Below are 26718 nucleotides of genomic sequence, written 5' to 3'. Positions count from 1 at the left end.
CCTACTACTTTCAGTGTATAGGTAGAGAGCTCCAGTGCAGGCATACCAAGTAGTTATAAAAAAGAACACAATGCTTACAAAATTGGAAATATAAAAAAAAAAAATTATTGGCTTTTTTGTATGATCATTGGTTTTAAAAAGGCCTAAAACACATTTCACATGTCCAATGTCTAGGGAATTTTTTCACGTATAAAAGGCAACATTTATATAAGTTCCTTCTCACTCTGTTCATAAACATTTGGGAGTTAATTCTCTTAGATTCTTTAAACTTAAATTTTAAAAAATTATGTCAAGCTGGGAATACAGTGCAATGATAGAACACTTGCATGGTATGTGCAAGGCCCTGGGTTGGATTCCTAGCAACACAAAAATAAATAAAACAGGGGCTGGGGATTTAGCTCAGTGGTGCTACCACCTGCCTCACAAGTGCAAGGTCCTGAGTTCAATGCCCAGTACCAAAAACCAAACAAAAACTAACTAAATAAAACATTGTAAAATTATACTGTCAAGCAGATAACTGGTAATTCTAAGCTATGGCTCTGTAATTCTCCACAAAGAGACGACCATCCCTCAAAACATCCACTGTTTTTTTTTTTCCAGTACCAGAAATCAAACCCAGGACCTTGCACTTGCCAGGGAGACACAGCACCACTGAGTCACATCCCTGACCCTATCCACTGTTTTTGATCACTTGAAATAATAGTAATAGTAATAAAAGGCTTTGGGCATTTGTGTACTCAGATACTTTGCTAAGTGCTATTAATCCTTACTCATTCTTGATGATACTGTCACCATTTCATAGATGGTAAAACTGAGGCTGAGGTAGGGATTAAGTGACTTGCATTTGTGCTCAGGTGATGGGGCCAGGATATGACGGCCCCAGAGCCTGGAGCCTAGGTGTGTGGCCACTGTCTGTCCTGTCCCCTCATGATCCCATACTCACTTAGATGTTTGGATTCTGTGAATTCTAGTCCTTAAACATTGCCACTTAAGAATTTAATTCTATAGGTTTTTAATTCTAGAAACACAATTTGAACATGTTAACTACTTAAAAAGAGACGGAAATAGCTGTGGAGCAGTTTGCAGAACTCTTTGAATGTTAGGAAGGTGTGAGGAGGGAGGAGAGGGGAGCAGGGAGTGAGGCGAAGGAGGGCTGGTAGTGTGAACAGTTTTTCAACAACTTCACTGTGGATCTGCACATTACTTCTCTTCCTCTTCATCAGCCTATGCCCGTTTCTCACTTAGGGTGATTTAGTCTCTTAGCACTGGCTTTAGCTAACCCTCCTGTAAGAAAGGAAGAATCAAAGAAAGAGTGTCATGGCAGAAAGAACTTTGATTTTCTTACCAGATCCACCTATGCCTCAATTCTGCGATCTTGGTCAAGTTACTTGACTTTCTGAGCCCCAATCTCATAATCTTTAAAAAAAGGTGAAAAGAGCTAACACCGATCCAGCTCTTACTTTATACTCGTTTTGCTGTAAGCCCTTAGCGGGCAGTGTCTCACTCTGTGTGACAGCAATCATTGTTGCTACCCTTCTCATTTTGCAGACAAGGGTCATGAGAAACCAAGACTTTAACCCACCTATGTCAAAAGTCATAGAACCACATCACTGAAAAGCTGGGACTCAAATCCAGGACTCTGACTCCCACTACCTCGAGAGATTTTAACCCACATATTAGAACTCTCTGAGACAGTATTCCCAGTCCATCTTCTTTCTAGGAGGGAGAATTACAATTGCCTTTAAGCCACCCATTCTCTTCTAGTGCTGCTCTCGTCTTTGGCTATAAGTGAAGTACACTCCACAGCCACTCTTCCAGAAATACAAGATGCACAGTATGAGCACAGCGTCCTCCTCCGAAATCACCCCTGGTGCTGGATGATGGCAATCAGTGAATGTCTAGTCCATAGAGATACTCCATAAAATGAAGTTTGAATTTGATGATTTTTAATTAATTCCATGATATCCTTGCAAATGTATTGTATTTGCAGTAATAGGATATATGGTAACACAATTAGTTCTAAGTTTAAGTGGGCACAGAGAGCATATGATCTTGCAGAATTTCTACCTGTTTCTCAGAAATGGGTAGATTCTCAGTCCTCATGTACATGTGAGGGCTGGATCACTTCTGGGGTTTTTATCACTTCTGTGGTTTTGTTTGACTTGTGGACCACTGTTGCTGTACACTTTGCTAAGTACACTTTGTACATTGTTGCTATACTTTGTCAGCTTTCACTGTCACTTTTCACTGTCTTAGCTCAATCACTGTTCAGTGGAGATGTGTGGCCTCCTAGTGCTGAATAATCATGTGGCCTCATATGATACGCCCACCCTTCCCACTGTCATTGTCCTTAGTGCAGTGCTCTCCACACAAATGAACACTCTCTGTATACAGTATCGATTATCAATTAGCTAGTGCCAGTTAGCTTATTAAGGTGGAAATCATAACATATTTATTTGAAAAATATTTATTGTCTTTGAAGTATCAAAATTTGAGGATCCAGTAGCAACTAAGAAGAGACATAGACTCTTCTCTCTTAGAGTGGACATTTTAGTTATAGAGGAAAGACCTAGAAAAGATAATGACAGTCACAGTATGTCTTATGGAAGCAAGATATTTCCATCAATAGGAGATTTGACCTGGCTGGTGCTACACTAAGGTGGTCAAGACACTGAGTTTCAGGTTGTTCTTGTGCCTTTTGGTTTTCAATCTGCCATCTCCTTTTAAATGCTAGTCACGCCTCCTGGGCGCTTACCAGAATAGTCCTAAACTCACTGGTAAAAATCCTTTGATATTCCTCTGATTAAAACCAAGACGTAAGAGCTACTTGTTTTTTTGATGAGAACTCAGCCTGTGCTTTCTAGCCATGGCCAAAACTTCGTGGCCATTGCCTCCTGTTGTCTCTCACAGAAAGTATGAGATTTGGGGTGGGGATTTAGCTCAGTGGCACCTCACCTGCATTGAAAGCGCAAAGTCTCTCTGCTTACAATGTCCCGGTGCCCTCTCTCCTCTCCCTCCTTCTCCCACCATTGCTGATTGTGAACTCCAAGGACTTTGCAGTAGTTACCACCATGTCCCTGAACAGCCAGCACAACCTCGCAAGCAGCAAGTGCTCAGTTAATGTTTGAGCGAATGCACGTGCAAATATTGTTTCATCTTCTTTTCCAGAAGATCATTGGCTTTGGCCTCGGGGGCACAGAGATTGACTTTAGTACCATGAATTATCTCTCTTCCAAGACCAGTTTTTTTTGGTAATTGCACCCTTAGAAACAAAAATGTGAATTACTGAAAAAATTGTAGTGATGTTTGAAAATGGCCCAAGTCTTACTGACCAGATTGTCAGCAGTTCTCATGTGTTGGTGAAGCTAGTCTGAATTTAAATGAGACGCTTTAATGGCTTGGCAGGTCCTTAGCCTGATTTCAGATATGGTGCTTGTGGCCCATCAATTTCCAGATGATGACAAATCACTTAGACCACAGAGTCAGCCTGCTGGGGCTTCATGATGGCGGTTGTTTCCATTAAAACATTGAATTAATTGATAGTGTTTCAGTCAAGTTGGATGAGTAATGTGGTATGAGACACCTTAGACCCTCACTCTTTGTCACATATTCCTCAGGCTTGACAGCCTTAACAGAAAGAGTCACATTGAAACACCAAACCTGTGTATATAAAACTACTACTTGTGTATATAATCTGTTTCAGATCTTAGGAAGATTTAATTGATAATTCCCTGTCTCTCTCTCTCTCTCTCTCCCCCCCGCAGGGCCTTTGCACTGAGCTATGTCCCCAGCCCTATTTTTATTTTTTATTTTGAGACAGGGTTTCTCCAAATTGCTAAATTGCCCAAGCTGGGATCAAACTTTCAATCCTCCTGTCTCAGCCTCTCAGAGTGTTGGGATTACAGGTGATCACTACCATGCCCAGCTTGATTGATAATTTCTTGACAGAGCAATTTTGGCCCATTTGCCACCCCACCCTCACTGTGGTTGTCACAACATTTTAGGGGTTGTGGTGATTATGCATCTAGTGAGTGGAAGGCAGGGGTGTTAAGGAATCTCCCACAGTGCATAGCAGAGCCCAGTGAGCCACAGGACGTCTGGATAAATGGCACCTCAGGTCCCTCTCCAGCTCAAATCCTAGGACTTTATGAAACTGGATAATTTACGTGACAGAGTTTGATTAAAGTGCACAGCACTACATCAAGAAGCTCTCACTGCTGCTTCTTCCTTCCTGGCATCCATCCACTGCAAGCCTTTCTGTTCCTTGGTCAAGGAGCCAAGATAGTGAAACTGGAAGTCACAGCTTTGGAGCCTGTTAGCCTAGGAGGCAGATGTGTGACGAAGTTGTACATTTTGGTTTTTCCCCCAGCATTACTCCATCAACCTGTTGAGAGACAATCTAAGCATGTAAAGCTTCTTTAAAGGGAGTAAGATAACAAATTCCTAGCAGGTATTGGTGCACTGTCAAACACTCGCGAAATTCCCAGCCCGCCCCTTTCTGGCAGGTGCCTTCTCCTTTCCTGTGATATACAGCCAGGATTCCCCGGGAGCCCACAGCAAAATGCTTCATTTTCAGGGATGTGTTGATAGAAATGCCTGGAAGAACACAGCCTGTTGGTTCTGCCTCTGTTTATCAAACACAAGCATTCATTGAATGAAGTGCTTTGCCATAACACAATCAGTGTGAGTATCAACACAGTGAAGACCCATGCTGGGAGCGGGCAGGATGGCCAGTCTCCTGTCTCTTCCCGCTTTCAGGATTTCACCCCAGCAGAGGAGAGTCCTGAAAGATGTGTAGGTGTCCCAAGGGATGTGCCTTTCAATTAGCATAAGGCTAAGAGAGAAAAGGGGCCTGCTTGTCACTGCTGGGGCGAGTGAGCAGATGAATGCCCAGTGCTGGCCCTCCATTTTGAGTGAGCTCCCCTTCCACTTTCCAACAGGAGTCACAGAAATGCCCGTGCCAGAGCCCTGCCTTCGAGTGGGCGGGTTCTCATCCATGTTTATTCTAGTTGGTGGTGGTGACTTGGCACTGTGGAAAGAGATCAATGCTGAGGGAAGGCCACAGCTTGGAAACTTCTTGCAGAAGCTAGTCTTTTTCTCTCTAACTTAACCCCATGGGTAGGAATATCTTCCTCACAAAATATCTCTGTAAATCGTGAGGTAGTTCTCAACTTTAACTATAAATATGTTTCTAAAACTTGACTTCTGCCCTATAGGTCATAGTCTTTAAAACTATAGTGATAGAGCCAGGCATAGTGTCACACATCTATAATCCCAGCACTCAGGAGGCAAAGGCAGGAAGAACATGAGTTGGAGGCCAACCTGAACTGCATAGTGAGATCTTGTTTCAAAAAGCAAAACCTGGGCCGGGGATTTAGCTCAGTGGTTTTACCTCCTGCTGCACAAGTGCAAGGACCCGAGTTCAATCCCTGGTACCAAAAAAACAAAAAAACAAAACAAAAAAACAAAAAGCAAAACCAAAAAGCAGTAATGATAATAACTGGTAACCTTTTTAAATACATTGTATGCCAGATATTGCCAAATGTTGTGTAATCCTAGGATGAATCCTCTGAAATACATGCTATTACTGGAACCACATTAAAGTTGTAGAAATTGGAAGCAATGTGATTTACCTCATTGGATAGGACTCGTAAGTGTTACAGTCAGGGTTTGAACTTGTATTTCTTTTACTCCAAAAATCTCTCCTCTTAATGAGTATGGTATATATTTTATTATCTCTTTACCGTGTATGTGTTAGGTCATGTTTTAGAAATGATTATTAATAAAGATAAAATTTTATAGTGCGATTAAGGAACATCAAAATAGAAATCTAACCACAAGCAGAGATGGTATTAGCTCTTGCATAAACACATTAAAAAATCTTCCTCTGAATTAAATCCCAGCTAGGTGGGAGACACTGTACCCCAATGAACAAGTATTTGAAATGCAACATGTCAGTTTGTCAGCAAATAGAGCTCTGCCAAGAATCCTAAATTATATATTCACCCCAAACACACACACACACCTAAATAATTCTAGAGTAAAGCCATGCCTGTTTTTGATCTTAGGTAAAGTCTGGTTTGTAAACATTGGAATTATTTCCAAGTGCCCCCTAAAATGTCCAGGGTCAAAGTTAAAATCCTAATGAAATCCTAATCCTCTGAACCATACTGAAAAGGGAATTCGATTCCTTGACAATTTCTGCTTTCACTTGGAGTTTAACCTGAAATTTTGTTGTAACCCAACAAGTTCAAACTCAGCCTAAAACAAAGAAAGCAAAAGGTGTAGTTAAAAGTTCAGAATAATAATAGCTTGATGGGCAAATGTGTTTTCTGTGCTGGTTTTCCATGCCATGCTGAGTAGCTGACTGGTTCCTGATACACTGCCCTGTTTCTGGCATGCCAGCAGCTGGCAGGAAGAGTAATGTGTCCACTGGCTGTGCTGGGAGGTCCCACTGGGGGCATTCGGCACCCGTGGGGAAGATCAGCCCTTTTGCAGCCAGGGTGGCAAGTCTCTTCCGGTTCTCTCTGGAACACCCTCTGCAAAGTACTGTAGCCACGGGTTAGGTGAGAACAGGCTTCAGCTGCATCACTGGTGGGGAATGACACTGCAGGCAGCTTACTTGCCATGAATGGAATCCTGAGACTCTGAGACACTGGTCTCCACCAGAACTCTTGGGCCTTGCTTCTCACGCTAACTGGTTTAAAGCTGGCTGCAGTAACCTCTTGCCTGTTTTTCTGTAAGCATAAGAATCCTACACAGGAGTGAGATTCTTGCCTCAAGTTCAATGTCTTTGTTGTTTTTTGTTTTGTCTTTTGAGGTTCAGATTTCTTAAACTAACATTCCTTGATCGTGCAGTGCAAGATTCTGGGCTAGCAGTCCTCGACGAAGCCCTGTGGGGACAATTATTTGGGACTGCTCTGGTGTGGACTCTGGGCCACACCGTCAGCTGTTAGGACACCAGCCCTGCGGTTCATTAACTGAGAATTTATATAACCACTCTGTGCCTCAGTTTCCTTATCTGCAAGGTGGCAACCTAGTAATATCCATGTTGACACTGTGAGGATTGGGATGAGTTAATGCATGTGAAGAGCATATACTTTCACTGCCACATAACAGACATTGGATAAACATTAGCTGCTGTCACCATTTTAAAGATGAAAATACTGGGCTGAGGATTTAGCTCAGTGGTTCTGCTGCCTGCCTCGAAAGCACAAGGTTCAATCCCGGTACCCCCCGCCACACCCCCAAAAAAAGATGAAAATACTGAGACTTAGAAGAGCTTAAGTGGTTTTTTTTCCCAAAGGGTCAGAGCTAGAAAGTGGAAGAGCCAAGATTTGGGTGTAGGGGTCTCTGATTCAAGAGACTGTGGTGTGTAACCTAATCAGCCTGTCTAATTCACCTAAAAACTGTCTCCTTCTCAGTGGTTGAAACTGGAAAAGTCTATGCTATTTATCTAGATATTTTGTTTTACTTACAGACAAGGTTCAACTTTTGAAGTCTGTTTATTGTCGAGTCCACACTTCTACCCCAAGCACCAATGTCATTATCTTTCAGCATGGAATATCTCTCACCAGTTCTCAGCATCTGCCCCAACGCACATATACACACTCTCACCTTTCTAGAGAGGGTATTCTAAGCTAATTTTGAAAGCAAAATTCTGGCAATGGCCTTTATTAGGAACAAAATGTTAACTATTATGATCTCTTGAAGTAGTCTCTGGTCAGTGAGCACAAGTACAAAAGTGCTTTAACTTTCCACTCAAGAGTGTTTGAAGCATAACTCAGTAAACTCAGGGTAAACTTCACAAGGACGAGGTCCACAGTAGCTAGCACAGTCCTCAGCACATAGGGCTGCTCAATAAATATTTGCTGGATGAATGAATAAATGAAAGCAAATCCTGGTGTCTCTCGAAGTCTTAAGAAATTGTCACTCACGTAACAGTCCGGAGCCGAGCCAGCTCCACTCATACTTCTCCCAGGTTTCATAAATGTGACCACTGAAGTTAAGTGAAAAACAGCTAAGATGGGGGTGGGGGGGGGCGGTGAAGGGGAGTGTCTCTAAAACATGTCAGAATTTTAAAATAGGTCATTGCTCAGCCTAGGCAACAGAGGGAAAGTGGCAGTTACACTTAGCAAGTGGAATCTAGTGTAGACCAGAGTGGATGGGGCCAGAGAGTAATGAGCAGTTTAGGCTTCATGGACCATACTGTCCTTGCCTCAGTGGTTCACCTCTGCTCTTGTGCTACAAGGCAGCCATTGATAGCCTTTTTTTTTTTCTTAAGGATGTGGTTTAATAAATAAAGCTTTATTCCAAACACATGGCAGAGCATATTTGACCCATGGCTGGAGTTTGCCAGCCCGGATCTAAAGCAACTACAATTGTAGTAAATCAGCATGCTGATTCACTCGGACAGAAGGGTTGCTTTAGCTTTTTTGAAAGAATTAAATAAATCACTTATCTTTTTGATAAAACACATATTAATTTCACAAGTGAATGGGTTTCACAGTGACATTTCCATCCAGGCATATATTGTTCATTGATCCTGTGTGCCCCCTCTCTCCCCTCTCCCTGCACCCTTCCCAGTCCCCAATCATCCCTCTTCTACCCTCAAGTCATCTTTTTTTTTTTTTCAAGTTTCTGTTGAAAAGAAAACATGTGATACTTGTCTTTCTGAATCTGACTTACTTTGCTCCGCATTTATCTTTTTCTGTATCTAAGCTTTTGGCTTTGAATTCATTGAGCAGGGCACCATATAATTTATTTAGCTGGGACATATTAAATGTGATGGGAAGGCGATGGAGTTTGTAGACTATAAGATTTTCCTGCACCAAGCTGACTCAGTATACCACTTTTTAAAGACCTCTAATGAAATCCTAATCTTACTGACTCTTGTTTTTGTCCTTTTGACATCTCTGAATCACTTCTTTTTAGGATGTGTGTTGGGTGTGTGTGAAGGTATACATTTAAAAAAAATACCTTTTCAACCATTCTTAAGTGTATAATGCAATGACATTAAATATGTCTTCACTGCTGTGCAACCATTGTCCATTTCCAGAACTTTCTCATCATCTCTGAAACTCTGTACCCTGACATTAATTCCTTATTCCTCTCTTCCCCAGCTGTGTTCCTCCTTCTTTCTAGTTCCTGCCTATTAACTTGACTACTCTAAATGCTTTGTGTCTGGGTCATTTTTTCCAATTTTAGCTTTTTATTAGTATATATTTGCAGTACATAATGATAACATTCTCTACTCATGAGGAGTTGCGACATGTTCATAACACATCTTAATGCTTTCATGTCTCCCTCTCCTCCCCTCCTTCCCCTCCTTCCATCTCTTGGACCCCCTTCCCATTTGCAAACATCTATCTCCCTATTTCCTATTATTTGCTTTTTATGTTACTCTTATTTATATTTTTGGTTTCTCACATAAGAGAAACCATGCAGTATTGAAGCTTGTGTGTCTGATTTATTTCAGTTAATATTACGGTCTCAAGGTACATCCATTTCTTTTTAAATGACCAAGTTTATTCTTCTTTAGGGCAGAGTAGTACCCTATTGTGGCATGTGGAGTTTGTAGACTATAAGATTTTCTTATGTATACTACATTTTCTTTATCTGTTCATCTTTTGACAGCCACATAGGCCACTTCCGAGATTTAGGCTTATTTCATTACCATAATTGCTTTCAAAATTCTTCCATGTTGCATCAGAATTTCATTCAAGGCTGGATAATATTTGATTGTATGCATAAGCCACGTTTTGTTCATCCATTCATCCGTTGATGGGCATTTCAATCATGTCCACCTTTTGGCTCTAGTGAACGATGTTACTGGAACACTGGTATCCAGGTATCTAAATCCCCACTTCCAATTCTCTTGGGTACACACACACAGATGTGGGATTGCTGGATAGACATTTTCATTCCAAAAGTTACAAACTGAGGGATAACAAGAAATGGGGAAGAACCAGGACCAAAATCCACCAGGGCAAACATTAAATCCACAGTTCAACTTCCAGCATCCCCAGAAATCTGTGCCAAGTAGTAAACTCCAAAGGACTTGGTGACTCCACCCCTATGGCACCGCAGATGATTGTAGCTCCCACAGCTCCTCTCTTGGGCTAGCTCTTGCAGTTTTCCTCAGATGATCCACTGTCCTGGCTTCACCAAGCTTCTGGGGTCTCCACGGCACCTTTGGCTTCACACTCACAGCTTCACACACTGCCCTCTGAGGAGCACACTGCCTAGCCTCCAAGGCCTTCTTCTAAAATTTGGGTGGAAGTCTTCCTGACCCCACAACTCTTCTATTTTCCATGTACCTAAAATCAGTGCCACATGGATGATGCCAAGGTCTACGGAGCAGTAGCTAGTCTTCCCTCTCTTTTGGCTATAGGGGTCAAATGCCTGGATCACTGAGCACTCTGAATCCAATACCATGAACAAATTCTCTAGGCTGCTGCTGCCATTCCGGAACATGGGGCTTTCTTCTTAAAGCAAAGTCTCACTTTTGCAATTTTGAGGCTGTTTCTTGTGATGCCCTCAGGCTATCTTTTCTATTCTGTTCCTTCTCAGTAATCAAGATCTCCTCTGCTCTATCTTTGTAGCCCATAGCTTTACTGGAGCTTCTTTTCTGGCCAAACTCAAAACATTTTAAATTGGGCCGGGAATTTAGCTCAGTGGTTCTGCCGCCTGCCTTGCAAGCAGAAGGACCCGAGTTCGATCCCCTGTACCAAAAAAAAAAAAAAAAACACCATTTTAAATCATTGTGGTGGTGTCTTTGCTTTTGATTCTCAACATAGATCTGGCTAAAAGGCTCCCAACAGCAGCATGCCATAGCCTCAACATTAGACTGCCTTGAAGTTTCTTCTGCCAGATTAGTCAACTGCTCTTAAGCTCAGTCTCAGGCAAAATCTTTGGATGTGAGCAAAATGCAGATAAACTTCTTGCCAAGCCATAGCACACATCATCTAAAGTCTTAACAGCCAGTGCAATCCTTCTTTCCAGCAGAAACCTCGCAAGCCTGGTCTTTACCAGCTTTATGGTCTTCTGAGCTTTGATCTGAATCTTCCATACAGTACAGCCTAAGGTGTTCTAGCTCTACTTTTTCACCCAGCATCTCCAAACCTTTCCTAATTCTTCCCCTTCCCACAAGCCAGTCCCTAAACCACATGGATAGGTATAGTCACAGTAACAACCCCACTCCCGGTACCTAATTCTGTCTTAGTTACTTTTCTCTCATTGCTGAGACAAAATACCTGACACCCAAAGTTAAAGGAGGAAAGGTTTATTTAGCTCACAGTTTGTAGTGGTTTCAGTCCATACTTGTCTGGCTCCAAGGCAGGGTGGCACAGAACATAGGGGCAACAATAATAATAATAAAACAACACGAAGTTCTATTCCTTTGCACATCAGCTAATGTTTTCTATAGTATAACAGATAAAATCTTGACTTGCCTCAAACACGTTTATATGTGTCTAGCATTTTCTTCCCAGCTCATAGATTCTAAATATATGTGTTCTTGTATAAATAGTCTTCTTAAAAATACATGGTCATCTTCCATTTGAAAGAAAGGGAAGACTTTCTTGTTCAGATCTGACACTGAAATTTGTTTCAGCTTAAAACTACAGAAACTAATATTTTGTTTCCAAATATATACTAGAAAAAAACTTCACAATAACTAGAGCTGTTGTGAACTTAATTTTAAGTACTTGAAGAAGAAAGGAAACAATAAAATCGAAGCCACATCCAACAGACAATTTAATTTTTTTAAAAAGTGAGAAAGTTTGTTTTAAAAATTACTCTAAAATTAAAACAATTGATCTGAAGTTTTATAGAATTTCGGATAAAAGATAAAAATGCAGCTCTTAAAAAATAAAGCATCTGGGCCGGGATTTAGCTCAGTGGCACTGTGCCTGCCTCACAAGTACAAGGTCCTGAGTTCGATCCCCAGTACCAAAAATTAAAAGAAATAAAGTTTCTCTTGAACATGTACAAATTCTAGGCATAATTCAAAGTGCTTTGTAGCTAGTAATTCACTTGTTCTTCTGAACTTAATGAGGTTAATGCTATCATTAGCAGCCCCCTCTTTGGTTTTTTGAGACAAGGTCTTGCTCACTATGTAGTTCAGCCTGGCCTTGCACTCACTATGTAGCCCAGGCTGGCCTTGAACTCAGTGATCCTCCTGCTTCAGCTTTCCAAGTGCTGGGATTACAGGTGTGTGCCACCATGCCCAGAAGCATACTCATTTTATGAGTAAGGAAACTGAGGCAGAGAGCAGCTAAGTGTCCTTGCTCCAGGTCATGCAACTAGGAAGTAACAGAGCTGGGACTCTCACACAGCCACGTAGCCTGGCTCCAAAGTCCACACGCTTACTCACTAAGCTACACTGTCTCTTGACATCACTACAAATGAAACCAGACAACTGTTTTGGCCAAGAGGCAAATAAATCAGATTTTTGTGTTGTTACATACAGTTTGAGGGTTTTTTCGTCAATGACTAAACTCACCTTAATTAGTCTTAGAATTTCTGCTTAATAGTCTTATACAACTTATGGTACTGAACTTTTAAAAATGAATAATACTTCTGGTTCTAGTTAAATAATGAAACCTTATGCTACCCTTAAATGTGATGTTTTATTTGTGATTTAGTTTTTGTCTTGTTTTTGAGATAGGGTCACACTATGTATTCCAGGCCAGTCTTAAACTTGCTAAGTATCCTAGGCGGCCTTGAACTCAGTATCCTGTTGCCTAAAAAAATGATATTTTTATAAAGAGTAAAAGCATAGAGGAATGCTTCTAAAATGTAAAGCAGCAGGAAGTAGACCTGTAAGAAGCCAAACTCTACACCAGACCACATCGTACCCCCACCCCCTCCAAAAAAAAAAACCCTAAAAAAAAAATGGGAAAGTTTCATTGTAGCATTTCTTGTTTGTTTCTTAATTTTGCGTAAAATTTAATTGTCAAAAAGTGAAATGGGCTTGTTTTTTCCTCTGTACTAGGGATTGAACCCAACCCTTTTGCCCTGAGCTCTATCCCTAGCCCTATTTTTATTTTTTATTTAGAGACAAGATCTCACAAAGTTACCCAGGCTGAACTCAAACTTGTGACCCATCTGCCTCAGCCTTCCAGAGTGCTGGGATTACAGGTCTGCGCCACCAGGCCCAGCTGAACTTTATTTTTTAAAAGGCCAGTCGGAGCCTTTAATTACAAAAGTAATTTAGCTCTTGGTGATAATCTTTATTTGTGTATATATGTTTTCTTCTTTTCTTTTTTTTCTTTTTGGTACCAGGGATCAAACTCGTGTCCTTGCACTTGCGAGGCAGGCAGCGGAACCACTGAGCTAAATCCCCAGCCCATTGTGTATATATTTTTTGCAGTACTGGGGATAGAACCCAGGGCTCCACACACAGGCTAGGCAAGCACTCTAGCACTGAGCCACCTGACCCTCTTGCTGATAACCTTAGGGTATAATTTAGAATCATTTCCACAGAGCTCTGTATTATCAGAATAAAGATGGGCACAATTCAGAGCAGAACTGTCATCTGTGGCTACCTAATTTTCTTTGAAATAAAATTGAAGTTCAGTTTCGTCACCACATTCACCCCATCTGAAGTCTCAGTAGTTACACATGGCTGGCGATAGCTTTTTCATCATCACAGAAAATTCTGTTGCCTCCACAGTTCTGAAGAAAGAATATACGATCTGGAGACAGAAGACTTAGAGTCAAGTCCTCCTACAAGCTGGCCCTGGCTGTGTGAAATGAGCAATGTGCTTAAACTTGCTAAGTCTACTTCCCCATGGGCAAATTTAAACCAATGTCCTTTCATAGGCAGAGGTTAAGAAGATGAGCTAAGAGCATGCAGGTGACAGGTGATAGTTCTCTGAATACTGTAGGGTGCTTTACCAGAGAGACATTGCTACACAAGTCCCCTGGCTTGAAGTTAATCCAGCTCTCTGTGTGCTGATTCCGAAGCCAAGATGGATTCATACCAAGAATGTACCTATCGGTGGACCTTTGTTTTTTCCTTGTCACAGCTCTGCAGGTGACTTACATAACACACCTCCCCCAGTTGTTCTTTAATGATTACACTGCACTGTTTCCATTCCTACAATGAAAAAGAATGCACCTTAAAAAGGAGAAAAGAAAACAGTGGTGTATACCAAAGAGATAAATCGGGCTCCTAAAATGCTACAGTTCAAAGAAATCAATCTGAGTAAACCGAGCAGGAGTTCGGCCCGAGATACCATTTGCTGCAGTAATTTAAGGTTTTCACCAACAAGGACAGCGGCTTCTCTAAACCTCATAGCTGTTGGAAGGCTGAGGAGACGGAAGTAGTTGCTCGTTCTGGTTTTGTTCCCTACCCTCCGCTCTGCCCCCTTGCACGACCTATATTTTACCTGCTGCATTGAGAGAATGGCCTCCATGTTCCCATTTCTTGACATCACGCCTATTTATAAGTACGCGTCTCCCGCGGGTCCAAAGAGAAACCGAGGAGCGAGTGGGGGCTGCGGTTGGCCCTGTTCCCCACTCACACGCGCTCTCCTCTTTCTCCCCAGGTGTCCTGCGGCCGTGGATGCCTTTGACATTATGACCGCAGAGGATTCCACCGCAGCCATGAGCAGCGACCCTGCCACCCCGTCCTCGGCCAAGGTGCCCGAGGGTGTGGCGGGCGCTCCCAATGAGGCGGCCCTGGTGGCGCTGATGGAGCGCACGGGCTACAGCATGGTGCAGGAGAATGGGCAGCGCAAGTACGGCGGGCCGCCCCCTGGCTGGGAGGGCGCACATCCGCAGCGCGGCTGCGAGGTCTTCGTGGGCAAGATCCCGCGCGACGTGTACGAGGACGAGCTGGTGCCAGTGTTCGAGGCCGTGGGCCGCATCTATGAGCTGCGCCTCATGATGGACTTCGACGGCAAGAACCGCGGCTACGCCTTCATCATGTACTGCCACAAGCACGAGGCCAAGCGCGCCGTGCGCGAGCTCAACAACTACGAGATCCGGCCGGGTCGGCTGCTGGGCGTGTGCTGCAGCGTGGACAACTGCCGCCTCTTCATTGGCGGCATCCCCAAAATGAAGAAGCGCGAGGAGATCCTGGAGGAGATCGCCAAGGTCACTGAGGGCGTGCTGGACGTCATCGTGTATGCCAGCGCAGCCGACAAGATGAAGAACCGCGGCTTCGCCTTCGTGGAGTACGAGAGCCACCGCGCCGCGGCCATGGCGCGCCGCAAGCTCATGCCCGGCCGCATCCAGCTGTGGGGCCACCAGATCGCCGTGGACTGGGCCGAGCCCGAGATCGACGTGGATGAGGACGTGATGGAGACAGTGAAGATCCTCTACGTGCGCAACCTCATGATCGAGACCACCGAGGACACCATCAAGAAGAGCTTCGGCCAGTTCAACCCCGGGTGCGTGGAGCGCGTCAAGAAGATCCGCGACTACGCCTTTGTGCACTTCACCAGCCGCGAGGACGCCGTGCACGCCATGAGCAACCTCAATGGCACTGAGCTGGAGGGTTCGTGCCTCGAGGTCACACTGGCCAAGCCAGTGGACAAGGAGCAGTACTCCCGCTACCAGAAGGCGGCCAAGGGCGGTGGTGTGGCCGAGGCTGTGGCACAGCCGCCCAGCTACGTGTACTCGTGCGACCCCTACACGCTCGCCTACTACGGCTACCCCTACAACGCGCTTATCGGACCCAACAGGGACTACTTCGTGAAAGGTTAGTGGAGACCCTGTTCCCAGGGGTCCCCCTGCTAGGCAGGGGCATTGGGGTGCAGTGGTTGGGGGTACTGAGCTGATGGACGCTGAGCCCTCTGCCTTTGGGTTTGGGGTCTGGGTTCTCTTTGCTGGCCCCTAAGGCAGTCACTCCTGTAGCTCTGAGTGAAATACAGATCGTTGTGAGACAGCAGTAAATCCAGGGGCCCAGCCGCCTCCACCCCTCAAGCCTTGGGGCAGGCCGACCCATCTCAGGGAACTTAGATTAAAGACTTTGACAATTCAGTCTTTCAGATGTTAGTCCAGCGCTAAGTTTTATTGTCCTTGCTTATGAGCAGTGATTAGGTTGTGAGGAAAGCATGACTCTGGAAGACATAACCTGGGCTCTGGGGTCTGCTGTCCAAATCGCTGGGTCTGTGACTTAGTCATCTTAATGTCCCTAGCCCTGGGCCTGAAGCCTAAAATGAGGAAGGTGGACTAGGGGAGCCCTTTCCAGGTCTAACTGTTCTACACTCTGAATGGTTTCCTTTACTGAAGTTTCCATTACAGTCCCAGGAAGCCACCTGGGAAGTTGGTGTCTTGTGCTAAGCAGACTTAGGGCGCCCATCTAGGCTGAAACAGAATGTTTGCAAGCCAGTTTATGAACCCACTGAAGGCCAAGGATGTGGCCACTCATCGCACTAAATGTGGCAAGGCACAGGGCTTCAACGCAGGGCACACTGAATGCCCAGAACTGTAAGCTGAGGGCTGCTCTCTCACTGTCTGCAGCTTACCCTTCTGTGTTGTTACCAGCAGGCAGCATAAGAGGCCGGGGCCGAGGTGCAGCTGGCAACAGAGCCCCAGGGCCAAGGGGCTCCTACCTCGGGGGATATTCTGCGGGCCGTGGTATCTATAGCCGATATCACGAAGGGAAAGGAAAGCAGCAAGAGAAAGGATACGAACTTGTGCCAAATTTGGAAATCTCTGCCGTCAACCCAGTTGCCATTAAACCTGGTACAGGTCAGTATAAACCGGAGCAAGATTGCATTTCGTGCAGACTAAACTCCAGCCCTCTCCCTTCGGGCTCCTCTTCCATCTGCACAGGGATTGTTCTTCTCATCAGGAGCCAGTGATGAGGCAAAAAAGAAGCTGACAGATTAAGCTCCTTGTATCTTCTGTTAGCTAAAGCCTGCCTTGTCCTTACTCTGGCCTATTTCTTTTCTTTTCCCTTTTTTTTTTTTTTTTTTTTTTTTGAGACAGGGTCTCACTGTGTATTTCAGGCCAACCTTGAACTCATTATGTACCCCTGGCTGGTCTTCAACTCTTGGTAATCTTCCTGCCTCAGCCTCCCAAGTGCTGGGAATACAGGTATGCGCCACCACACCCAGCATTCTGGCCTATTTCTATCCCAGCCATCAGACCAGTTAATTATTATTCTTTTTGTTTATTTTCATTTCGGTGATGCTGGCACTTGAACTCAAGCCTTTATGTGTGCTAATGCTAAATTGCCCCGGTTGGGCTCAAACTTGTGATCCTCTTGCCCCAGCCTCCCAGAGTGATGGAATGACAGGCGTGCACCACCACACCCAGCATTATTACCAGTTCTGACAGTTGAGAGGGATGGAAATTCCCCTTCAAGAGGAAATAGCCCTTGGGACAGGCAGTAGTGAAGGTTTTTGCAGCTGCTGGTTCCCTGGATTCTTATTTCTGGCACTCATTTCCTTTTGCTGGATCAGTAGATTTAGAATAATCAAGTCAATTCAGCCAGGGACCTTGAACTTTGCTTTCACCTCCAGGGCCCTCAAACCTGTTTGCCAAGATTGGTAGCGCCGTTGGTTACTTAATGTGAGGAAAGGCTTCTGGTCCTACAAGAAACTTGAACCCCATTCTGTGAGTCCAGCAGCTACTGGCTTTCAGCACATACTGTACAAGCCCTTATATGTGGAAAATTCAGTCCTTGGGTACCCGAGCAATCCTCCTCCGGACTGTTTCCTCCCTTCCCAGAGGGTAGACTGAAGAGCATTTGGAGCTCAACTACTCTGATTTTCTCCCTTTGAGGACTGACACTTCTTCCTCAGGATCAAGGAATCTTGAGTGTGGGGGCATAAGTTTGCACAAGCCTTGTGGGGCTACAAAGCATGGTCCTGGGACAACCTCCATTTGAAGGAATCGGTAATGACTTTTTGTCCTGTGGAAAAAATCCTGCTGTCTCTACAGTTAAATGTCTCCTTGCAATGAATTTCATTGTAAATCCTATTGACACTCAGCAATGTAAACTAGCTGCCTTAGCTCCTGTAACTCCGTGAAACAGAACCTAGATATGTACTGGAGTTTTCACTTGTCGGGAAAGGGACTAGAGCTTAAAGAAAGCATTGATATATATATATAATATATATATTATATATAATATATATATTATATATAATATATATATTTTATATATAATATATAATATATATATAAAATATATATATGCACAGGAATATATATATTCCTGTTTTTAAAAATTTAGTGTAAAGTCCAAGATAGAGATTCCTGTGGGCCAGTGGTCAGAGCAATTCATACAATCCCATGTGACCTAAACTCATAACCTTCCCTAGGCCGCGTTACTGGCCTCTTATTTCTGACCATCCAGGAAATTAGACCTTATATTAGGAGAAGCGCCAGGGCAGTGGTGAAATATTTTGGGCCAAGGACCAGTGGGAGATATGGTTGGAAAGGCAGGTAAAATATTTGGTTAAGGTTTTAGATATTTTTTTATTGAATGGCCATACCATTGTTTAGCTTACAGTCATTTGTCTCTTTACTTTGATCAAGTAAGTCTTTATTAGAATAAATGTACCTAGAGTTGGACAAAAAAACATAAAGGAAAGGATGCTTTGTGTATACCTTTCGTATTCTTGCTTATCCTTTCAACACACAAGGACACAAACAAACAAACCCCTACAAATCAGGACCAATGTCTTCTTTTGCCCCCTCCTTATTGTACATTGACCTTAATAACTGCTAGCTGTTTGAATTTATGTCTGAAATCAGTGCTTTGGACTTTACTCATAGAAGTTGCTTGAACTGACAGGTGTCACTGAAAAAAAAAGTCATTTCACTGCTTCAGTACTATAAATGGATATTAGAATATTAGAGAGTTTTCCACCTTTTAAATTAGTTTTTTTCCCCCCTAAATTGGTAAGATTGAAATCTGAAATATCAGGCAGGAAAGGTATACACAGATCTGAGTTGTCAGGGTGAAATTCTCACCACCACCTGCTTCTTAAAAATGGTAAAAATGAAAAAAATTATCCACTGGTGATAGACGAGACAGCGAGAATGAATCAGGTAGACTTACTCTCAGGCTTGTTGGGGCTCAATCTTATTCTGAGCCCATTTTCCCAGATCAGAGGCCTTTCTTGCTCTATGGGGCATCGAGGTAAGATTCAAAGGGAGATTTTTCAGTAGAAAGGTTAGGAAATGTTTGTGCCGAAACTTAGTTCTAGATTCTCCTTCTGTAGTGCTCTACTGAGAGGACTCCCTCACAGTAGGGGGTGTGACCAGCTGTCTCCTGTCCCTTCCCTTAACCAGGCGGGCCCTGGTTATATGGCTTGTGCCAAGCGAGCATTAGTTAGCATGCAGAGAACCATGGCTGCTCGCCTGGGCATGTGAAATATCCCAGATCAGTGTAGGCGCCTCTCGAATTGAAAGTGATGGGTTGGTCTTTCCCTCTTCCTTCTCTTACAGTGGCCATCCCTGCCATCGGGCCCCAGTATTCCATGTTTCAGGCAGCCCCGGCCCCTAAAATGATTGAAGATGGTAAAATTCACACCATGGAGCACATGATCAGCCCCATTGCTGTGCAGCCAGACCCAGCCAGCGCTGCTGCCGCCGCCGCAGCTGCCGCCGCCATCATTCCTGCCGTCTCAACGCCACCGCCTTTCCAGGTAGAGTTCTTGCTGCCATCACCAAAATCTGTATATGGAGCCTCTGGGTGATATTTTCATAAAAAAGTTGTTTTGGGGCTGGGGATGTAGCTCAGTGGCAGCGCGCCTGTCTTGCAAGTGCAAGGTCCTGAGTTTGATCCCTGGTACCTCAAAAAAGAAAAAAAAGTTGGTTTTGTGTGGCTGGGGAGTGAACCCAGAGCCTCATGCATGCTAGGCAAATGCTCTACCACTGACCCACACCCCTACCCCTTAAAAAAAACTTGAATATGAACCATGACAGGAACGAATGAAACTTTCTGTATGAATTGTACTACTTTAAAATTATCATTGTATTAAAGAAGAGAAGCAATATACAAATGTGATGTGTGATTTTACACTGTCACAGTATTGTATGTACTATATTTTAAGGTCACTAACAGGTATTCAGCTCCTGTTTTGAAGGAGCTGATACACAGTGTTCAAGGAGAGAGTTCATATTTTCATATTGTTTTTTGGGCGGGGAGGAGGGTTGGTACCAGGGATCAAACTCTGGACCCTGTGCTTTCAAGGCAGGCAGCGGCACCAGTGAGCTAAACCCCTGGCCCCATATTTTCATATTCTTAACAGTAGCTCAAGAAAATTTTTGTAAAACGTTTATCCCATATATGTGTGTGTATATGTGTATGTGCGTAAAGTATCTATTGTGTGTACATGTACATGAAAAGACAGTATCTGTGTAGGTAGATATTTTTACAAAATCTGCCTTTATTCTACTCTTCCAGCCACATCGGCCTATTCCCCTCTCTACCCAAACTATTCTTATGTTTTGCCCTCCTTCCTGCCTTTGCCAGTAGTGTGTTCTCCTATGTGTGATTTTTTCATCACATTTTGTTATGTAGGGGCCTCTCACTAGCTATCCTAGAGAAGTCCTCTCTCCTGTGCTTCTCATTATTGCATTATTACTTGGACGAGGCTTTGTCTGCCAGTATGTTCAATTTTAGGATGAAGTTCCCCAGGCCAAGGCTCTGTCTCAGGCTTCTTTGTGCATAGCAGATGGGGAGATTCAGGATCCTCTCTACCAGCTATTTAGAGATTTATAATTAATTGTTATCAACCGTAGTCACCCTGCTGTGCTACAGAACATGAGAAGTCATTCCTTTCATCCAACCACATGCAGTAATAATTTATTAATTCTCCTCTACTGAGAAACTCATGTACTTGCAGTTCTGGTCAGGTCCACACTCCAGGCCTCTTAATCACACCCGTTTCCACACCATCCCTGTCTCATACCCGCCTACACCGGAAGTTGCCATCAGATCCTCTAATCACAGTCTTTGCTTATGAATTTGCTAAGTGCAGCCATTGTGAGTTGCTTCCTGTGGCAGTCCATTCCTCCTCCAGTGCTTTCTGCAGAGCGCCCGCGCTGCTGACTTGTTAACCCTCAGGGTCTCCGTGCTCTCCAGCGTGCAAACCCCATCCTGGCCTGGGCTCTAACATGCTCCGCCTTCTCTGATTCTGAGGTCTCTGCCCAGTTGCAGCAGAGGGTGGAACATTTTAAGCACCACTGATTGGCAAGAATGCCTTTCCGAGCCACCTGGAAACTGATCCCCAGGGTGGCTTCCAGAAGGATTTTTTTTTTAAGGTGTTTATCTTGGCCTGATTGGTTCTTGAGGTCTTTGTTTTCCTTTAGGAGTTATTACAAATTATCAGTACATATTTTAGGGCAGGTCTGCTTTTACTCAACTATTAGTAAAGGTAGGTGCTTGCCCCTGGCAAGATGTTGAGAACACAGCATTAAAAGTGTCCTTTACTTAAGGTGTTTTGACCTCTTAGGGGATGAGTCCAGATTAAACCAGTTGTTTGGGACACCCAGAACTCAGCTCTTCTGCCCTGGCCTGTCCCTCACCTGCCTGCACTGAAATCAGTAGTGATGTGCGTGGCTCAGTGTTGGGGTGAGCAGCCTGCAGTGAGGCCACCGATCCCTTCTCTGCCTTTGTGTATTTGTTATTAAGCCCATGGCGCACATTTAGGGAAGGATGCCTGTGTGTTGCTGTGAACTAGTCTTCCAGTTCCCAACCCTGTCTCCCTGGTTGTATGGAGTAAGCAGCGACTCTTGTCTATTTCACAGCCTGGTGAGAACCAGGATGATGTTGGGCCATACGTTGCTTAACGCCCACTTCAGTTTTCACAAGTCCCTTAACACATCCAAACCTCTCCGAGTATCAAGTCCCCAACTTCACCGGGGCTTGTGATGAGCCAGGATGCTTCGGGCACCAAAACAAGGCACTTAGAACAGGCCTGGAAGACGGGGCTCTCCCAGTCACTGCTGTTAGGATTAGCATTAGTATAGTTATTGTTGTGACCACAGTTGAAAAAACATTAAGTGAGAATTCCTTTGAACATAATTTTGCAAGTCTGACTTGCAGACTTAGCAAGTGAAATAACTTTTAATTCCTTTATAAGAATCCAGGAAGATTAGCATCTTTAAATCTAATTTTCCATTTCATATATCATAAAGTATGCATTTCGAAGACATAATGAGGCATGAAGAGACCAAACCAGCATTTAGTTCAGGGTGTTCTGCAGAATATCAGGTATACCAAATATCTTGTTAAGTATATGTTTTACTTTACAAAAATTCCCCTTTCTGTGAAGCGGCTCACTGAAACTAGTGCTGCAGCAAACTCAGGAAGCTACTGAACTTCAGTCTTTGCCTCCGACTCCTGTTTGTTCTGGAAACACAGTGGGCTCCACTCTCAGGCAGACAGAGGGACGCAGCAGGGACCAGAACAGGGCCATGGTGGCCATCTACATCTAGGAAGTTTTCCTCACCTTGACTTCCACTTTCTCCTCATTTGGAAACTCCTCCTTATTCCTCAAAACCCAGCTCCAGTGTCCCTGATTTCTCTGAGTTAGCTGATTCCTTCTCTAATGTTCTATGCCATGCTGTACAGATAGTAGTGTCATATCACAGGTGGGAAATGGTGGGGACCAGCAATCACATTGGCTGGGAATTGTGTGTGGTCACAGAATTTTAAGCTCACAGCTTAAGAACCTGTCCCTTTGAGACCAGTCCCACTAAGTTGGCAGCATGTCTCATTTTGGAAACAGATAGTTCCATCGTTTAAGTAAGAGTCCAGGCAGCTGACATGTGTCTGGGGCCATGTTTTAGGACAAATTCGTACTCTGAGTCACTGTGTGAAGGTAGAGGCCCCGCTCCCTTCTCTGATGGCTCTGGAGCATGGGCTGCGGGAGTGGAATGATGGGGGGAGGTGCCCGAGCAGCCCAATTTTGCCTCCACTTCCTAGTCACCTTCTCCCAGGTGGCATAGTTGAGTCTGAATGAGTTGGTGCCCTGAGAATAGAAGGCTTTGTTCTGTGCTGCAGAGAGATGTTTGTTCAATGAATGGGTGATGGTATACGAACGTGCTCAGGAAGGATCCTCCTTGTCTCCCCTCCTCAGGGCCGCCCAATAACTCCAGTGTACACAGTGGCTCCAAACGTGCAGAGAATTCCCACTGCCAGCATCTACGGGGCCGGCTACGTCCCCTTTGCTGCTCCGGCCACGGCCACGATCGCCACACTACAGAAGAACGCGGCGGCTGCGGTGTATGGAGGCTACGCCGCGGGCTACATACCTCAGGCCTTCCCCGCGGCTGCCATCCAGGTCCCCATCCACGACGTCTACCAGACATACTGAGACTGGCGACTGGAGAAAGACAAGCAAAGGGGACACCGCCGAAGGAACGCTTTACTATTTATGAAGAAAGAAAACGTTGGATTAGCGCACACAGGAAACCAGAAAGTGAAGAATGTTATCTAATACCACACAGAAATCTTTTATATCCCATGAAGTTTTCCCCTAGTTTTTTAAAGACTGTTTTCCACTTCACAGGCCTGTGTTCATACATTTCTATAAGACTTGCAATGGTCCGTGCCTTAATACCATCCTTTTAAAAAATTTGTATGCTGTACTACATTTGTATAGAGGCTTTGGTTTTTTGTTTTAGTTTTTGTTTTTTAAGGATATATTTTCAGTATGAAGGTTATTTTCTTAACTTCTGCACTCCAGATATTTCTATTTTGTAGTATCTTCAATAATATTTCAGCTATATATTAAAAAAGCACACTTGAGCAGCTAGGGAACTACTTTGAAGAATATAGTCAATATTTAAAGATACAAACCATAGTGCTTTAAAATACTACATGAAATGTTATTTTAAAGGTGATACTGGAAAGTGCAATTTTAAAATGAGTAAAACCTCTGCTGTATTTCCACCAGCATTAAGGGCTGACGGTGTAACTATCGATTAAGCACGGATCTCTCCTTAGGGCAGCATGGGAAAGACTCTCATAACTGTCCACACACTGGAAAGCTCTCACCTGCCACTATTTCCTTGGGCTCCTGTGCCTTCCTTGTTAACCGTGCTAGCACCGCCCTACCGTCCCCACCCTCACCTGACTTCCAAGTTTGGCAAGTCTGGGACAAATGAAGAACACTGCTAGAGTAAACAACCGGTGGCTTTTATACTTCTTCCTGGGTTTTTGTTGGAGTTTTTTGTTTTGTTGTAGTTTTTGTTCTGGTTCAGGAGCTATTCTCTTCTATATGTGCTATTTTCAATAGCAGAGTATGTGTAAGCACAAGGTTTTAATATGTTTGCATAAGACATCTTTGCATAGCTATTTAATTATCCAATAGAAAACTTTAATTCCCTCTCTGATGCTTTTATTTGTTTTTGAAGTATGACTTTTAGAGACAAAGAATGTATATTATTGTAGACAAGACCCTAAAGACTCTTGTCAGCAGAAAGTTAAGCTTCTGGTTGCCTTACTGTGTTTCATGCAAAACGTGTGTGGACATCCAGGGCCTCAGCAGCATTACGGCTGTGGAGCAGGGCTTCTCCCTCGCTGAGCACTTGGCGGGTGAACTTGGGCCGTGCAAGTCCAAGAGGAGGAGAGACCTGCAAGAGTTAAAAGAGAGTTTGTAAATATCCTTTACTGCTTACTTCTACTCCTTTTATGTTGCAGAAGTTCCACTTTGTGTAGTTTAATATAAAATGAAACCATTTTATTTCAATGTTGTTAGAAGGGTTTGTTTTATTAGGAAGTGAATATATCGCTGCAGTGTTTTGTGCCTGTTTAAAGGCTTTTGTTTAGCAGAGTGAATGTAAAATACAGTAACATGTTCAGATCATCGTCTATTTTATGAAATACATCAACTTGGATTGTTTTTAAAGGCTCTGTCAAGGAAGTGAGGTGTGCAATAGGTAGCAAATACACAATTGTGTGTCTGTGTCATGTTAGGGGTCCATCAGATCTTCCCACTCACTGGAGTTTTGTTGATGGCTGAATTCTCATTTGTGAATTAATAATAGGGTCATGCCCTTAGCAAACACTTTTAGAGTTTTTTTTTAAATTAAGAGATTCCCAAATGCCTTTCCCCTCCTCAGCCTGATGAGTTTTTATATATAAGGAATATTTATTTTAACTAGTCTATAAAATTATTGAGTGCCTGCCGAGGCCTTTAAACATTCCTGATGTTCCTTTCCATCATTCTTAAATGACAGAAAGTAATTGTGCAATGTTCCTGGTGAGGTACCCAGCAAGCTGCATCCACACTCAAATCTGCTGGAACGAGTATTCCAACAAAATGTAATGTGGATCAGAGCCTCATCCCTTGACCTGTGTGAAAGAAGTCTTGTCCTTCCAGGGAAGGATTTCACAGAGGTTCACTGGATGAAACTCGACCCAGCATTCTTACTGTATTTTACATGTGCCTGTAAGTTATTTGCAAAAAAGAAGGAAAAAAAAAAAGCAAAAAAATGGTATCTTAACCTGGCCACTACCAAACTACCTTAAAAACAAACGTTGGTGACGGCCCGTTAGGTACCACTGAGCCTCCTATCTGTGGCCTTCTCTGTTTCTGTTGTTTCAAAACCATTTCATTGTACACTACTGGGGTAAGTTTATAACTTGAAATGTGAACCTTTTTTTTTTAGGGTTAAGAACAAACTATATAAATGTTTTTAAAAAAACGTTTTTAGAGTTCTGTTTCCAAACATGCTAGTAGTTTAGTTATCTTTAGCTGCTTTGTATTTGAAAGGCTTTTTAGATCCTGCTCCATTTACAGTACATTCTTACAATGTATGTAGTAAATAAAGCTTTCTTTAAAGCAATTTCAAGACTTCATTTTAAATATTGTGGGCTATTTCGTTTTTGTTTTTTAGTATCGATTTTCTTTCCCCCCAAATATAGGAAAACCCTTACAGTGTGGAAGGGGTTTAAATTGTTAGTTATCAGTGTCCTCTGACTTTGGCTCAGGTGGTGGAAGGTTGAACACTCAATAGATGTGGCAAAGCTTGTCACTGCTCTCGATGCTGAAGTTTATGATCCCGAGAGCATTACTCTCAGACCTCCAGATGGAAGCACTCGATAAGACTTTGAGTTCTTTGGAGGTCTCCTGCAAGTGCTGGGGTGACCTTGATGTTGGTTACTACATCAAAAACCAAAGCCTTTTTGGTTCTTTGTTTCCCAGTGCACAATGGGATTAATGGAACACTTCTTTCTCTTCTCTAGAGATCATCACTAACTTCAGATAGTACCTGTCAGCAAAGCCAAGCAAGTGACTGGACAGAAAGTGACTAATTGTCAGTGGAATTAATGTGTTTCTCATAATTGCTCTACATGGCTTTGCTGGTGATTAAGAATTTTACCTTAACTTGGAACATTGTGCCGTGGCTTCCCAGTCTGCATTTCCTGGAATCCTAACTTCCTGCTTCCTCTTAAATATATAAGGGCCTTTTTAGAACAGGCCTGGAAGCTTCCCAAGAGAACAAATGATTAGGCAGTATTTTTAAGGGCAGCAAGATAATGCTGAACCCTTTTTGTTCGAGGAGAAAAAGTACAGCCGCCCTTAGAAGTCACACTTGGAGTTAAATTAGTCTCCTTAGAAAAGGCGTTACTAATCACACAAAATAGGTATCACGCCTCTGCCAGGTGCCAGGTTGTGTCTAGGAGCCAAGCTTTGTTCTCGCACTCATGGAATTGAAGATATAGTGGGAGGAGGTTAGCAGTCTGCTGGGGAGGCAAGTGCTGTGCATGTGTAATGCACTAGGCTCTGG

General features: G+C 43.5%; 1 protein-coding gene across 8 annotated transcripts in view; it reads left to right on the top strand.

Annotated features, from left to right (window-relative positions):
- Rbm47 (RNA binding motif protein 47) overlaps nt 1-25793 on the top strand; it is a 157105-nt gene extending 131312 nt beyond the window's left edge. For 7 of the 8 annotated variants that reach the window (XM_087187506.1, XM_087187504.1, XM_087187502.1 and 4 more), the window contains 4 exons: nt 14556-15712; nt 16501-16707; nt 19420-19619; nt 23061-25793. In XM_087187506.1, coding sequence (XP_087043632.1) covers nt 14587-15712; nt 16501-16707; nt 19420-19619; nt 23061-23297 — 1770 coding nt within the window. In that variant the 5' untranslated portion in view covers nt 14556-14586 and the 3' untranslated portion in view covers nt 23298-25793. The remainder of the gene's footprint in view (nt 1-14555; nt 15713-16500; nt 16708-19419; nt 19620-23060) is intronic. The other variant, XM_087187508.1, reaches the window with a different exon arrangement.
- Nucleotides 25794-26718: the final 925 nt, after the last annotated feature.

This window comes from Heterocephalus glaber, unplaced genomic scaffold, assembly GCF_053883595.1.
Source record: "Heterocephalus glaber isolate CG9 unplaced genomic scaffold, H.glaber_assembly_v1.0 deba00001509, whole genome shotgun sequence".
Lineage (NCBI taxonomy): Eukaryota > Metazoa > Chordata > Mammalia > Rodentia > Bathyergidae > Heterocephalus > Heterocephalus glaber.
This window is presented reverse-complemented; position numbering and strand designations above follow the sequence as displayed.